At 48.8% G+C, this 14,456-nt stretch overlaps 1 protein-coding gene across 7 annotated transcripts in view; it reads right to left on the bottom strand.

The window, feature by feature from the left end:
• The window catches only part of LRRC20 (leucine rich repeat containing 20), a 76,906-nt gene that overhangs the window by 33,364 nt on the left and 29,086 nt on the right, over positions 1–14,456 (bottom strand). For 5 of the 7 annotated variants that reach the window (XM_017548874.2, XM_017548877.2, XM_037745835.1 and 2 more), the window contains one exon: positions 10,536–10,685. The exons of 1 other annotated variant lie outside the window; for it this stretch is intronic. In XM_017548874.2, coding sequence (XP_017404363.1) covers positions 10,536–10,685 — 150 coding nt within the window. Of the gene's footprint in view, positions 1–10,535; positions 10,686–12,306; positions 12,326–14,456 lie in introns of those variants that run through there. One more of the 7 variants, XM_037745836.1, reaches the window with a different exon arrangement.

Below are 14,456 nucleotides of genomic sequence, written 5' to 3'. Positions count from 1 at the left end.
TTTTATTTTTTTAAGACAGAGTCTCAGTCTGTCGTCCAGACTAGAGCACAGTGGCACAATCTCAGTTCACTGCAACCTCCGCCTCCCAGGTTCAAGCAATTCTCCTGCCTCAGCCCCCCGAGTAGCCGGGATTACAGGTGCACACCGTCACTATGCCCAGCTAATTTTTTGTATTTTAGTAGAGACAGGATTTCCTCATGTTGCCCAGGCTTGTCTTGAACTCCTGAGCTCAGGCAATCCACCAGCCTCAGCCTCTCAAAATGCTAGGATCACAGGCGTGAGCCATCACACCCAGCCTAGCCTTTTTATATAATAGATATATTGACAGATTTTTAAAGTTGGACCCAGCCTTGCACACCTGAATAATTGATAAATCCCACTTGCACATGTCTTATATTCTTTTTATACATTGCTGAATTTGACAGGTAATATTTTGCTGAGAATCTTTCCATCTATGTTCATGGGAGATATTGGTTTGTATTTTTTCTTTCATATTTTTTGTACTGTCTCTGTCTGCATTTGATATCAGAGTAATATAAGCTTCATATCATGGGTTGGGAAGTGTGTGCTTCCCTTCTACTTTTCTGGAAGAGGCTGTGTAAAAATTGATGTTAATTATCATTTTAAATGTTTTGTAGAATTCTCTAATGCAATCATCTGGGCTTGGAGATTTCTTCTTTGGGATTTTTTCTTTACAAATTTTACTTATTTAATCATCGTAGGTCTATTCAGGTTGTCTATTTCATCTTGGCTTTGTTTTAGTGGTTTGTGGTTTTCAAGAACATGGTCCATTTCTTCTAAGCTGTCAAATTTATGTGAATAAATTGTTTATAATAAACCTGGTAGGTTGTGAGTAAGAACCAAACCATGGAGCTGCTTCTAGGCCCCCTCCCCAAGGGAGGGCAAAGAGAGCAGGTTCCTGGAGATGGATGTCCCATCCCTGTCAGTCACCCCCTTGCCAACCCCTAGGGCTTTATGAATGTCAATGTATGTGCCAAATTCCACCAAAATTGTTACAGTAAATCTCAAGATAGCAAATCTGAGCACCATGGGAATGAAGCAACCCAGAAAAAGGCCTTGAACTGGACAGAATGGGGTATGCATCCTGGTGTGGGATGGGCCAGCAAGAGAGCAAGTTCTCCCCAGACATCCAGCTTCACTTCTCAGAAGCCATGGCCCAGCAGGGTCTCTGAGTGGCTTCTGCTCCCACCGTGGTGTCCACTGCTCTACCCAAGCTTCCTGCTTCACAAGCTCCACAAATCCTCTGTACTGTAAGGTGGGGTGTATATACATATATATATATATACACACACACAACCAGTTAAGAACAGCCTCTCAGCATTAGGTGAGAAGCAGGTGACCGCACCACCGGCTTCCATGGCAAAGAGCCTGACCAGGGACCCAGGGACCCTGAACTGAGGTCTCACCCTGCATGTGCCTGGAGGCAGATCAGAAAAGCCACTTCTCCCTTCTGAGCCTCAGGGTCCCCATCCATGAAGGCGTGGACTTGGGGATCTCTCCAGTTCTGTTCTCACTGAAATTCCTTGTGGAGAGACAGATTCCTATGACCGGACCGTCTTCCTCACTACTTGGCCAGAGACCTCCCATGTCTACAACTAAGCCTCCCAGTGTCTTCACCATCACCGTATCAGAAGCATCGTTCATCAGGAAACTTGCATGCACCAAACCCTGCACAGGACACCTTATATGCATTATCTCTAACCACACAAAATCACAATGTAGTAGATGTTTCCTCATTTCTCAGATAGCGAAACTGAGGCCCACAAAGGCCAACTGGGGCCAGCAAGGCTGCTGATGTCAAGGCTTTCCTTTTATCTCTTATATGGCCCCATACTGGGCACTTAAGGTTTTCTGTATTGCTTCCAGTTCAGAGGAAGAACAAAAATGTGGCCAAAGCCCTAGCCACCGGATCGGCCAGGGTGTTGGGCTTCCAACCTAACACAGCCACAGCCACAGCCACATCTGGCTTTGCTTCTCACCCCTAGAGTCACAGCACCCAGGCCACCTGCCCAAGGTCTCACTGCCCCCTCTTCTGAACAGAGAAGGCTGAGGTCTTCTGCTCCCAGAAGACTGCACTAGGGGTTCCAAAGATTCTTCTTCCTGCACTCAGACCAGGGATCAGAGTGGAACAACCAGGGCTCCTAGGATGAAATGGGACTCTGGAAAAAATACCCCACTCCATTCCATTCCCAAGGCTGTGCCCAGCCTGAGAGCAGCCCCTGTCATGACATTTCCTTATTGATTACACCTCCTGAACTATAGTTTCCAGTGTCTGTTAAAGACCTTTTCTTCCCCAAGTTCCACTTATTACTTCCTACCATCCTTATTTTGGAAAATTGCCAAGGCTGACTCAGAGGCCTTAGATTAACACCAGTCGAGAGAGAAACTGCCAATCCCATTAGTGGACAGACGAGGCTGGCCGGCAGTAATTACACAACCCATGCACAAAGGAATGTGCTAGCTCCAAAAATACCTGCCCACCAAAGCTCAATCAGCACCTCGGCTCTGACCCTGCGTCAATGAGCAATCACAGTCCCTGAGTGCATGGACTCCCCAACAGGGCAGAGTCAGATGGTCAGGTGGGCAGTGTCCTTCCAACAGCCCATGCTCAGTGCTGAGGAGACTTCACACAGAGACAGCTGCTACCCACAGGGGTCAGAGGGCATTTCCAGACGCCACAGTCATTCCTTGGTGGTGGACAAGGGGAAGGGGTGAAAAAGCACTTTTAACTAGGTCTGAGACAAACTAAGACAAAGTACCAAACATTCTGCCTCGGTAAAAAGACTAAGGCAGGCCAGATGCGGTTGCTTACGCCTGTAATCCCAACACTTTGGGAGGCCAAGACAGGCAGATCACTTGAGTCCAGGAGTTCAACACCAGTCTGGGCAACAAGGCAAGACCCTGTTCCTACAACTAATACAAAAATGCTGAGTGTGATGGTGTGTGCCGTAGTACCAGCTAGTCGGGAGCCTAAGGTAGGAAGATCACTTGAGCCCAGGAGGCAGAGGCTGCAGTGAGCTGAGACTGTACCACTGCACTCCAGCCTGGGTAACAGACAGAGACTTGTTTCCAAAAAAAAGACTAAGGTAGCTCTTTTTTCTTGCTGTGTGACTTTGGGCAAGTTACTTGTTACTTATGCTTTCTTTGCTTACAGTAGTACCTATTCATGGTGGTATATTATAAATGTTACTATTACTAAGTATATTTATATTTACATAGGCATGGGATATCTCTAGAACGGGTAACAGAGGTCATCTCTGCACATGGACTTGGATGTCTGGGGACAGAAGTACAAGAGCAGACTTATCTTTCCCTACTATCCTTTCAATCCTCAACATATTGCATTGTATACATCTGCTGCCTCGTCAAAAATAAAAAAGTAAATAGGATACATTTTTCAAATGAAGCCTTAGAACTCTGTGGTGAGGCAAAGACATGAACAGCAACTAAAGAGATGCTTGGGAATGGGCAAAAAGGGCAGAAGCAGGTATGGAAATGTCTGAACCGCAGAGCTGGGAGCAAAGGAAAGTAGCACGTAGAGCTTGGAAGAAGGACATGAAGGGAAACTGCAGTCTTCTGCCTCACAGGGTTGCAGGAAGTAGTAGCTTGGGCCCTGGAGGACAGAGTACCAGAGGCTCAGAGCCACACTGTCCTGGTGCTCCAGGTATGTCCTCTGTGGAGGTCTGCTGGTTTCCAGGGGTGGTTAAGATACAGGATGGAAGAGGTGCTCTCCTGCTGGTGAAGCAGCAGTGCATCTCCAGCCTGCCCCAACTCCTTCAAAGGGAATTTAACTTATTTTTTCCAGCTCTGTAGGTTGGTTGGTCTCTGTTGGGTGGTTCTTCTGCTGTACATAGTAGAGCCTTACAATGCCCTCTGACCTCAGCGATCCCATCTCTGGGATTCTACTAAGGATGCTGTAGCCCATGACGCTTGGGTTCCTTAACACTGCCTGGAAGGGCTGACTCACTGCCCAGAAGCAGGCATGCAGGGGTCACACACAGTTTGCCGTTTATTTCGCTGAGGTCATCCAGGGAGCTCCAGCGGTAAGATGCCTTTGAGGACTGATGTAGAAGGCCACAATCTTGCCACTGCCTCAGTATCAGGTAGGAACTCTTGATCATCTGCAATTGGGGTCTGCCCCTGTGCATAACTCAGGGGAGATGGACTCTCCCAGACCCCACTATTCCAGTGGTGGACTGCACTGAGGGAACCAGAAACTTGGCCTGGTTTTTGGCCAGGTGCCATGGCTCAGCCCTGTTATCCCAACACTTTGGGAGGACAAGATGGGTGGATCATCTGTGGCCAGGAGTTAGAGACCAGCCTAGCCAACATGGTGAAACCCTGTCTCTACTAAAAATACAAAAATTAGCTGGGTGTGGTGGCAGGTGCCCATAATCCCGGCTACCCAGGAGGCTAGAGCAGGAGAATCGCTTGAACCTGGGAGGTAGGCATGGCGGTAAGTGGAGATAGTGCCACTGTACTCCAGCCTGGGTGACAGAGCGAGACTCCATCTTAAAAAAAGAAAGAAAGAAAGAAAATGTGTTTCTGACAGACTAGATCTGCCCGATCCTGGGCTACAACCAAAACCTCCGCATCTCACAACCACACAAAGCTGCCATGTCTGCCCAGCTCTCCCAGCACATTCCTAGCCCCCCTCTTCTTTTCTCTTTTGTCCACTGAGTAACATCAGCTATTAAAAGGAGTAAACCCAGCTGGCAGAAGCAAAGTAGGAAGTTGGGGAGGAACAGCGTGCTGTGACCCCAACAGCCATTCTGAGGACGGCTCCCTTGCTCCCCAGCTTTGGAATCATAACATGCTCAGGGGACACCCCCTTCCCAGAACACAAGAAAATAATAAGTCCTTCTGGGGCCCTGACATACACTGTTTACTGGCACACCCCCTTCCCACCCCCAAATACTGCCTAAGACTCCTGACCACACGTGGCCAGTGGCAGCTTTGATGGCATGGCCTGAGGAACAGAGGGACCCACCCCATCCTCACCATCCTGGCATGAACTCAGTTGTTTTAACTAGCTACTCCATGCCCTCTGCCCACACCCAGCCCCAGCCACCAGGCGTGTAGGGCCCTCGGAGTAGGAAAACCACTCCCCAAGGTGTGCTGAGAGGAGCCAAGGCTGAGGCGTGGCCCCCTCTGGCACCAGGCGGTTGCCAGAGGTAAAGATAAAGCCCCGCCTGCCCTGATTACTGAGATAATGAAGAAAACTGCCCCATTTTCTCTGGCAGCCACCAGGAGCTGCTGCCTGGAGAGCCCTGTGGGGAGGGTAAGGTGCGGCTGGTGAGCAGCCAGGAGCCCTCTGCAGACAGGCTCCCCACAGGTGCCATGCACCAGCGGGGCTCGCCCTGGGCATATCTCTGAGGTCCCCCCCAGGAGGGCCTGGCTCTGAGGAGGAAACCACACTTCCTCCCAGAGTTTATACCTAGCTGGAGTCTCCCTGTTAGGAACAGTGTAAAGAACACACACTTGGGGAAACAAAAAGAGGCAAAGAAGCCTGGTGCTGTTGAAAAATCAGAGAAAATGAGCCACGAGCCCCAGGGAACGTCTCAACTCCACATTGCTGGATGCTCCCCTACAATGACTCACAAGCCCTCTGGGCCCAGCTCTGCCAGGCTGTGTTGCCCCCAGATGCAGGATCTTAGGGTCAGCAAGTCTCCATGGAGACCTAATGCCAGCTGACCCAAGCAGCCCGCCCGCCAGTCCACCCAAGCCCACATGCCTGCTCCTGGCCAGTCAAAGCCCCCCCACGCCTGCCGCAGCCCCAGCAGCAGCCTCTGGCTTCCTGGCCCAGGCCCAGGCTCTCCAGCGAAGGAACTCATCACTTTGGAGGGCAGAAGGAGCTCGCACCTCCCTTATGACTTGGCTTCGAGGCCCTACCTATTCCATGCCTTCCCGGCCTGGCCTCACACTGCTTCTCCCTGCTAGGATGCTTCTCTCTACCTTTTCCATGTCACCTATCCCCTTCCAACCTCCCAGGACTCTTCCCAGACGTTCCTGCTAGGGCAGGTGACTCCCTCCAGCCAGTCCCTAACAACACGTCAGTCCTATGCTGTGTAACACTCAGTCTTGTGCTTTTTAGTTATTTTTCTAGTTATTTCCCAAACATACCTTTCACTGTCCCTAAAAGATGCTTTGGAAACTCCTTAGTTATCTGATAAACCCCTACTTAACTGTCAAATCCCTGCTTTTAGCCATTTCCTCTGGAGGTTTTCTGATTCCCTACTCACCCAAAGCAAACCTGACTTCCACCGCCCAGACACCCACAGACCATGGGCAAATGTCTGCTGCACCACCCCTCACATTACGATGTGGTATCTGCTCATAAACCTGCCTCCCCTGCAAGATGGGGGCTCCTCCAGGGCCATGTCAAGTTCTCAGTTTTCTTATCATTCCCAAATGACCACCGGTGCTACCAGGACTAAATGCCATGATGTACAGAGAATGCTCAGCGTGGAGCCGGGAGAGCTGAGCACCCTGTGAATTTGGGCTCTGCTGTTATCACTCACCTGTGCCTCCCCACAGCCATGCCAAAACCGATGCTGCTGGGAATCTGCTGGACTGACTTGATGGGCAGGGGTGTGAGAGACTGAATATACAAACAGACAATGGCCAGGCCAAATATAAAAACAGAACTCCACTCACAACCTGCAGAAGCCTGCCCAGGAAACAACCTATGATCTACAGTAACTGACCAGGACGCCTGCCTGCCATACGCCAGATTTGTCCGAAGTCAGACAGCCATCTCTAGCAATCATCCAAACAATAATCCTGTAACAACTGGTCCCAAGTGCCCAGGAGTCAATGAATAAATAACAACTTCCCGACTTTTGTCTCCACTCCCAATTAAGGACCAACCAGAGAAAGCCATCATGCCACCCTCGTCAATCACAGAGGATGCTCTGCCTCTAGTTAGAACTCCCCCATGCCAACAATCAGAGAGTACCTGAGGTCTTCCCTTTTTCCACTCTACGGCTCCGCCTGCCTGCCTTTGAGTCTCCGCCGAAACACAAGTGATGGTGGCTGACTCCTTCGCTATAACACGCTCTGAATAAATAGCCTTTGCTTTTCTCATTTGGGTGGTCTTTGTTTATTGCCATAGGTGTGTCTCCTAAACCTCTGGCCTGGCATTTAGCACTTGCTAAAAAGAGCTGAGACTAGAGGAAGAGGGGAATGAGGGTTACAGGAACAGAAGAGACAGAAGAGCCACAGCGGGGCATGGGGACCCACTCTCTGCAGGGCGCACCTGCCATCAGACCAATTCCATTTGTGCCCTTGGCTTTCTCACATCTTGTTTTTTCCTTCCATAAAATGGACGAAGGACTTCAAGGGAATGGAATCATCTAGGGATGACGCACCCATACCAGGGCCTTGGGCCTTGCAGAAGAGTCCCCAGGGCAGCTCTGGAAGACAGCTTGGCAGGCAGGGAGGAAGCAGCTTGTTCCCTCCCCAGCCCCACACCAAGGCAGCCCACCTCTGTCAAGTACCCATAGGAGGACACAGAAGGCCTGCTGAGCTCAGCCAGGCCCTTCACACATGCAAGAAGAGAGCTTTTCTATTTGAAAGAGAAACCACAATAAAGGCTCAGGCCCAGAGCCATCTCTCAGGGTTGGGGGAAGAATCCAGTGGGGTGCTCTGCTCCTGCCCCTCCCTGCCGGCCACCACATCCTTCAATCCACTGCCTCTGTGAATTCAATTAGCAGGCACAGTTGGCCTTCTCTTTGTGATTTGAGGCAGCATGAGGGAGTCAAGAGCCATTGGCGGCAGGGAAGGAGTTCAAACAGCATCTTCAATAGACTTCTGACCGGAGGTACTACGTAAATACATTTCTGTAGCCACAGATGCACGGGCTAAGTGGCATTTCTCTGGCACCTTCCCCTGTAGTTTCTGGAGAGGGCCTAATTATTCATCTCACAAGGCAGTCCCCAAATGTCAAGCACTTTCAAAGCTCTTGCGTCCATAACCAGGCCCTACCCATGCCACTCTCGGGAAGAATTCATTCCTCTTCCCAGCTGTCCCTTCCAGCATTTTCTCCATACCCGTATCACAGCACTGAGCGGTGAGGACAATCTGTCCTGCAATCCTAGCCTCCACAGGGAGAGACTTTTGTGGACTTGCCTTGGTTTCTGAGCCTCCTAACCTAGGTCTGGGAGAAGCAGGTGTTTGAGGGAATGTCTAATGAAGGAAAAGCACAAGTGAGCTCTCCTCTTACCCAAAGGGCCTGTTTGTGCCCTTCCCGGGGGCCCCATACAGCCCCACCCTCCATTTTCAATCATTCTATTCTTCTTGGGAAAGCAAACATCCAATCCCAGTTGGCTGGGTACAGCACTAGAGGACCCTTGGACTAACACAGATGGCCTGGAAAGGCAGCCATGGCCTGGAAAGTTCCAGAGTAATCCTTGCCCTAGGAGCCTCTCCCTGTCCCACAAGTCATAGGGATTTTAGCTTTCCAGCCACAGGTGTAACAAGCTCTGTGAGCTTCACTCAGAAACAGCTATATAGACTAATTCCTCCTCCTCGTCCTTCTGTTTGCATGGTGGCCTTTCCAGGTCCTGCTTATAGCTTCCTCCTGAGGCACTGTCCCTTCACTGTGTTTGCCACTTCATCCACCCTCTCCGTTCTGGCCTGCCCAATGCCCACACCTCCTCCAGGAGGTATGTCAGCCCTATGAGATAGGCTTGCTCAGGTCCCTCATGCACTATCAGCATTTTATATATTTTTTTCTCTTAAACAGGATCTTAGACCCTTTTCATATTCCTATCATGTACAGCATTCCCAGATCCTGGATGATATTCCCTTTCATGGGGGGACAACATTTTGTGGACCCATTTCCCAGTTGATGGACATTTGGGGAGTATTCACTTTCCGCCTTTCAGGCTGTGGTGAATAATGGTGCCATGAATATCCGTGTGTAATGTGTTTTTGCATGAATGTATGGGTTTTTTTTGTTTTTGTTTTGTTTTTTTGAGATGGAGTCTCACTCTGTCACCCAGGCTGGAGTGCAATGGCACAATCTCAGCTCACTGCAACCTCCGCCTCCTAGGTTCAAACGATTCTCCTGCCTCAGCCTCCCCAGTAGTTAGGATTACAGGCGCCTACCATCACACTCAGCTAATTTTTGAATTCTTAGTAAAGACAGGGTTTTGCCATGTTGGCCAGGCTGGTTTCGAACTTCTGATCTCAGGTGATCCACTCACCTTGGCCTCCCAAAGTGCTGGAGTTACAGGCGTGAGTCACCATGTCTGGCAACATGGATGTATGTTTTTACATCTCTTGGGTATTTGCCTAGGAGTGGAATGACTGGGTCATATGGTCACTTTGTGTTTAACCATTTGAGGAACTGCCTGACTGTTCTGCACGGTGGCTTCCCAGCTGCTTCTTGTACGAGGTCTGCCTTCAGCATGACAGGACTAGGAAGAAGATCAAACCACAGAGTATGTGTGAATTGCCTGTTTTCAAAGAAGTAGACTATTGTGAAGCACTCTTTAGACTGCATCTTCGCTGTTGAGTCTTTGATGGTTCTAAAGGGACTTGTGGATTCTGCAGGGTCTCAAGGGCACTGCTATGAATGTCGGTGGTCTTGTGCCGGCAGACATGATTCCGGCTAGTGGGCTGTGGCAACAGAGACGCTACTGGTACCTTAAGTTCAGGATGTGAGGGAGGGACAGGCGTGAGTTAATGCCTATGAGGAAGTCTCCTAGAAAATGGAGGGTAGGCTCTGAAGCCTGGTCCAGGGGAGACAGGTGGGAGGGCAAGGAGGCTGGAAGGGGGCATGGAGGTGGGGTCCATGTGAGTCTGGGATGAAGCAGGATCTGCCCCTCATAGGCTTCCTGTGTCCCCTGCAATTCTCCCACTCCACCCTTTCACAAATCCACAAAAGGCACCTACACTGCAGCTCTGCCACATGGGTAACTGAAGAGCAGTGACCTCTCGTAGAAGGATGGAAGGACTGCTCTCTGCAGAAGAGGGCAGGTATGGCATCAGTCAGGGCACACCGCCCGTCCATCCAGAGGAACCATTTCTAGAGCATCTACGAGGGCCACCTCCATGCCAAGCACCACATCCATGCGCTCTGCATATGCCCCGCACAGAAAATGCCAACATCCCTGGCATCTGTCACTCCTGAACTGAGAGAGCAACACAGGAGAACAATGCTAGATGGGAAGGTGAGAAGGGAGCTCATTCAAGACTACTGAGAAATAACAACTCCTGGGGCCTTAAGACCCAAACACCCTGCTGGTCTGTTCAGAACAAGAGCATCACTCCAGCACCCACACCCTTGACCCTTGATCAATCTGCTTCACAGCCAGCTAGAGGCAGAAGTGACCTAGAGAGTTCCAAGCTGCAGGGAGAGCACAGGTCCATTTTCAAAGTCTACCATGTGAATGACTTCATGGGTATCGCTAACCATGGAACGGATCTGTGGCCCTCCCCAGACAGGGTCAGAGCCTGAAGGATGAGGGCTAGCTATGCCCTCCTCACTGGAGCTGACCAGGGCCTACCTTGGAGTTGACTGAACGTGGTCATGAACTTGCTGGTGAGGGACTTGAGCTCGTTGTTAGCCAGGGTGATGAGGTGGATCTGGCCAGAGACATTCCGCAGGACCTTGTAGATGCCAGTGGGAAAGGAGACCAGCTTGCACTCGGCCAGGTCTGCAGCCAAAGAACACAGACAGACCAGAGTTATCAACCACAGATACCCAAAAACTTGACTTACAGGGACCCTACCTCCATGTCCCCTTCCAGCCACCTTGCCCTCCCACCTGTCTCCCCTGGACCAGGCTTCAGAGCTTGCCCTCCATCTTCCAGGAGACTTCCTCATAGGCATTAACTCACACCTGTCCCTCACTCACACCCTGAACTTAAGGATTTGTACCAGCACTGTCTCTGTTGCCACAGCCCACTAGCCGGAATCGTGTCTGCCGGCACAAGACCACCGACATTCATAGCAGTGCCCTTGAGACCCTGCAGAATCCACAAGTCCCTTTAGAACCATCAAAGACTCAACAGCGAAGATGCAATCTAAAGAGTGCTTCACAATAGTCTACTTCTTTGAAAACAGGCAATTCACACAGACTTTGTGTTTGATCTTCTTCCTAGTCCTGTCTCAATGAAGGCAAGAAGCAGCGGAAAGCCGCTGTGCAGAACAGTCAGGCAGGTCCTCAAATGGTTAAACACGGAGCACATAGTTACCACGTGACCCAGTCACTTCACTCCTAGGTACATATACACTCGTCTGTAAAATGAAGGTACTATCATCTGCCTAGCAGAGCTGCTGGGAAAAATTAAATGTAGCAAAATAATGACTAACAAAGCACCCAGGCCAGGCGTGTTGGCTCCCACCTGTAATCACAGCACTGTGGGAGGCCAAGGCGGGAGGACCATGAGGTCAAGAGATCAAGACCATCCTGGCCCACACGGTGAAACCCCGTCTCTACTAAAAACACAAAAAATAGCCGGGTGTGGTGGCGCCCACCTGTAGTCCCAGCTACTCGAGAGGCTGAGGCAGGATGATTGCTTGAATCCAGGAGGCAGAGGTTGCAGTGAGCCAAGATGGCACCACTGCACTCCAGCCTGGTGACAGAGCGAGACTCCATCTCAAAACAAAACAAACAAACAAAAACAAAGCACCTAGAAGATACTTATCAGGAATGCTACAATATGTGTAGCATTCCACTTTACCTCTCCTTCTACTTTACCTCCTCTTCCCACACAAACTAAAGCCTCTTTATGCTTCCAGGCCAGCTTCCATCCCATTTCTTCCAGAAGTCTTCTGGGTCACCCCTGTTGCTAGTCAGCCCCCAACCCCTGAGCCCCAGCAGCGCTCATTGACTCCGACAGCACCACCCCATTTATCTCAGAAAACTCTCATCTTTTCCCCAAAGAGGCCTGGCTCTCCCAGGCTTCTAAGCCTTTGAAGATTGCTCCAAAATAAATATGCAAAACTCACTAATATTCCTATATGCCAACAATAAAATATGGTTTTAAAAGATTCTATTCCTAACAGCAACCATAATACAAAATGCACGGAAATAATCTCAATTGAAGTCTTTCTCCCTCATCTGCCTCATAGAACTTCTACTCTTGCTCCAAGACCCAGCTCAAATGTCACCTCCTCCATGAAGCCTTCTCTGACTGTCCTAAACAGTCAGTTGCTTCAGGAGCTGAGCCTCATATAATGCGAATGAGACCTCTTCACCCTGTATTGTATTAACCCCTTTTTGTGCTGTTTTCCCAGTGGACTGGGAAGACCTCCCACCCCAGAGCATAATACCAGAAGTCCAGCAGGCTCATAGGCAAGGCAGAGGTTCCAGTTGACCTCACAGAGGTAGTTTGGGATGGGGGAGGGGAAGGGACTGGTGGGTAAAGGGCCAAAGTCCAGATGACTGACAGTCCACAGGGCTCCTCTGCCAGGCAGCCTATAAGGGGTGTTGTTAATATCTCCTCTAGTCCAGGACTACACTTGGTAACCCAGCCCTGTGGCTGTCCAATGTCAAGCACCAGCTCTTCTATCAGCAGGTGGGGGTGGCAGGAGAGAGTGCTAAGTCCTGCCAGAGAGGATCAAGTTCCCAAAAGTCAGGCTTTCAGAAGAGAGAGAGCAAGGGCTGAGCTGAAAGCAAACAGGCACTGTGGGCTCAGAGTTTGGATCCTAAAAAGCGTGATACTTCCAAACAACAAGCCCTCTAGTGCTTTGTGACAGACATGTGAAGGGCTTGGAAAGAAGTTTTGTTGGGGTCGTTGTGAATTACACCAGCCCCTTTGGGTAGGAGTAGACAGATCTCATCACACATTCCAGGAGCAACATCAAGGTAATAGAAGAAGCTTTCCTTTTAAAACAAAGAGCAAAGTAAGGATGCCTTTCATCACCAGTATCCCTGAATATCATCATGAAAGATCTTGCCAGCCCGGGCATGGTGGCTCACGTCTGCAGTAATTTGGGAGACTAAGGTGGAAGGATTGTTTGAGCCCAGGAGTTTGAGACCAGCCTGGGCAGCATAGTGAGACCCTACTAAAAACTGTGAAACTAGCTGGGCATTGTTGTGTGTGCCTGTAGTCGCAGGTACTTGGGGGGTTGAGGTGGGAGGATCGCTTGAACCCAGGAGGTCAAGGCTGCTGTGAGCCTCTGAGCTCCAGCCCAAGTGATAGCGAGACCTTGTCTGAAAAAAGAAAAGAAAGAAAAGAAAAGAAAAGAAAAAAGTCAGGTCTGGCCAATTAAACAGAAAGCAGACATTGAAAACAGACAAAATGATTCTTAGGTGCATATGAAATGGCTGTATGACCTCAGAAACCCAAAGCAGTCATCTAACAAACAACATAAATTAAAATGGTCTCAGCATAGTGACTAATCAAATAAGCACGAGAAAGGCAATAATATTTCTATGCACCAGCAAAAAAATACAGTTTTTAAAGATCCTATTCCTAACAACAGTATAAAATATAGACAGATAAGCATAATGGAAAATGTATCTAACCAATATTTTTAAAAAGTAGAAAAATTCACAAAGATTTTTGTTTTTGTTTTGTTTTGGTTATTGAGACAGGGTCTCGCTCTGTCACCCAGGTTGGAGTGCAGTGGCACGATCGCAGCTTATTGCAGTGATCTTGGCTCACTGCAGCCTCAAACTCCCCGGTTTAAATGATCCTCCCACCTCAGCTTCCCAGGTAGCTGGGACTACAGGCATATGCCATCAAACCTGTCAATTTTTTTAGTTTTTGTAGAGATGGGGTTTGCCATGTTGCTCAGGCTAGTCTTGAATTCCTGAGCTCAAGTGATCTGCCCACCTAGGCTTCCCAAAGTGCTATGATTATAGGCATGAGCCACCATGCCTGGTCCACAAAGACATTTTTTAAAGCAGATTTGAAGATATAACATGTCTTTTGATGACAAGTCAAAATATTGAAATGCTGTTTTTTTTTTTTAAAGAAATTAATTTATATATTGTTGAATGTATCTCCTATGCAAATCCTCACTGGTTTTTCTAACTTGATTAAATGTTTTAAAGTTCAACTAAGGAAATATCTAAGCAAGAACCTCTAAAAAAAGGTGAGATTATAACCAATATTATAAGACTAAAATAACTAAAACAGAGGGCAAAAGGGAAAATAGATCGTAGAAAGAAATTACATAGTTCAGAAAATAGAGTCCAGAAATAGTGTGTCACAACAAATGTTAAAGGAGGCTTCACAGATAAATTGGGGGAGAAAGGATTGATCAGCTGATATCAGAATCCACTTAAAAATGCTGAGAAAGATTCAATCTAAGAATCAAAATACATCCTAGATAGAATTACACTTTAAATATTTTTTTAAACCAGCTAAACAAAAGTAAACAGAATTGAACATATACAACCTCTTAAGTGAGGATGACTTCTCAAATCTAGGAGTATAACAGAATCACAAAGGAACAGATCAACAAAACTACTG

The sequence above is a fragment of the Cebus imitator genome, unplaced genomic scaffold (assembly GCF_001604975.1).
Source record: "Cebus imitator isolate Cc_AM_T3 unplaced genomic scaffold, Cebus_imitator-1.0 Scaffold215, whole genome shotgun sequence".
Taxonomy (NCBI): Eukaryota; Metazoa; Chordata; class Mammalia; order Primates; family Cebidae; genus Cebus; species Cebus imitator.
The sequence above is the reverse complement of the archived record's forward strand: the minus strand, read 5'-3'. Positions and strand labels throughout refer to the sequence as shown.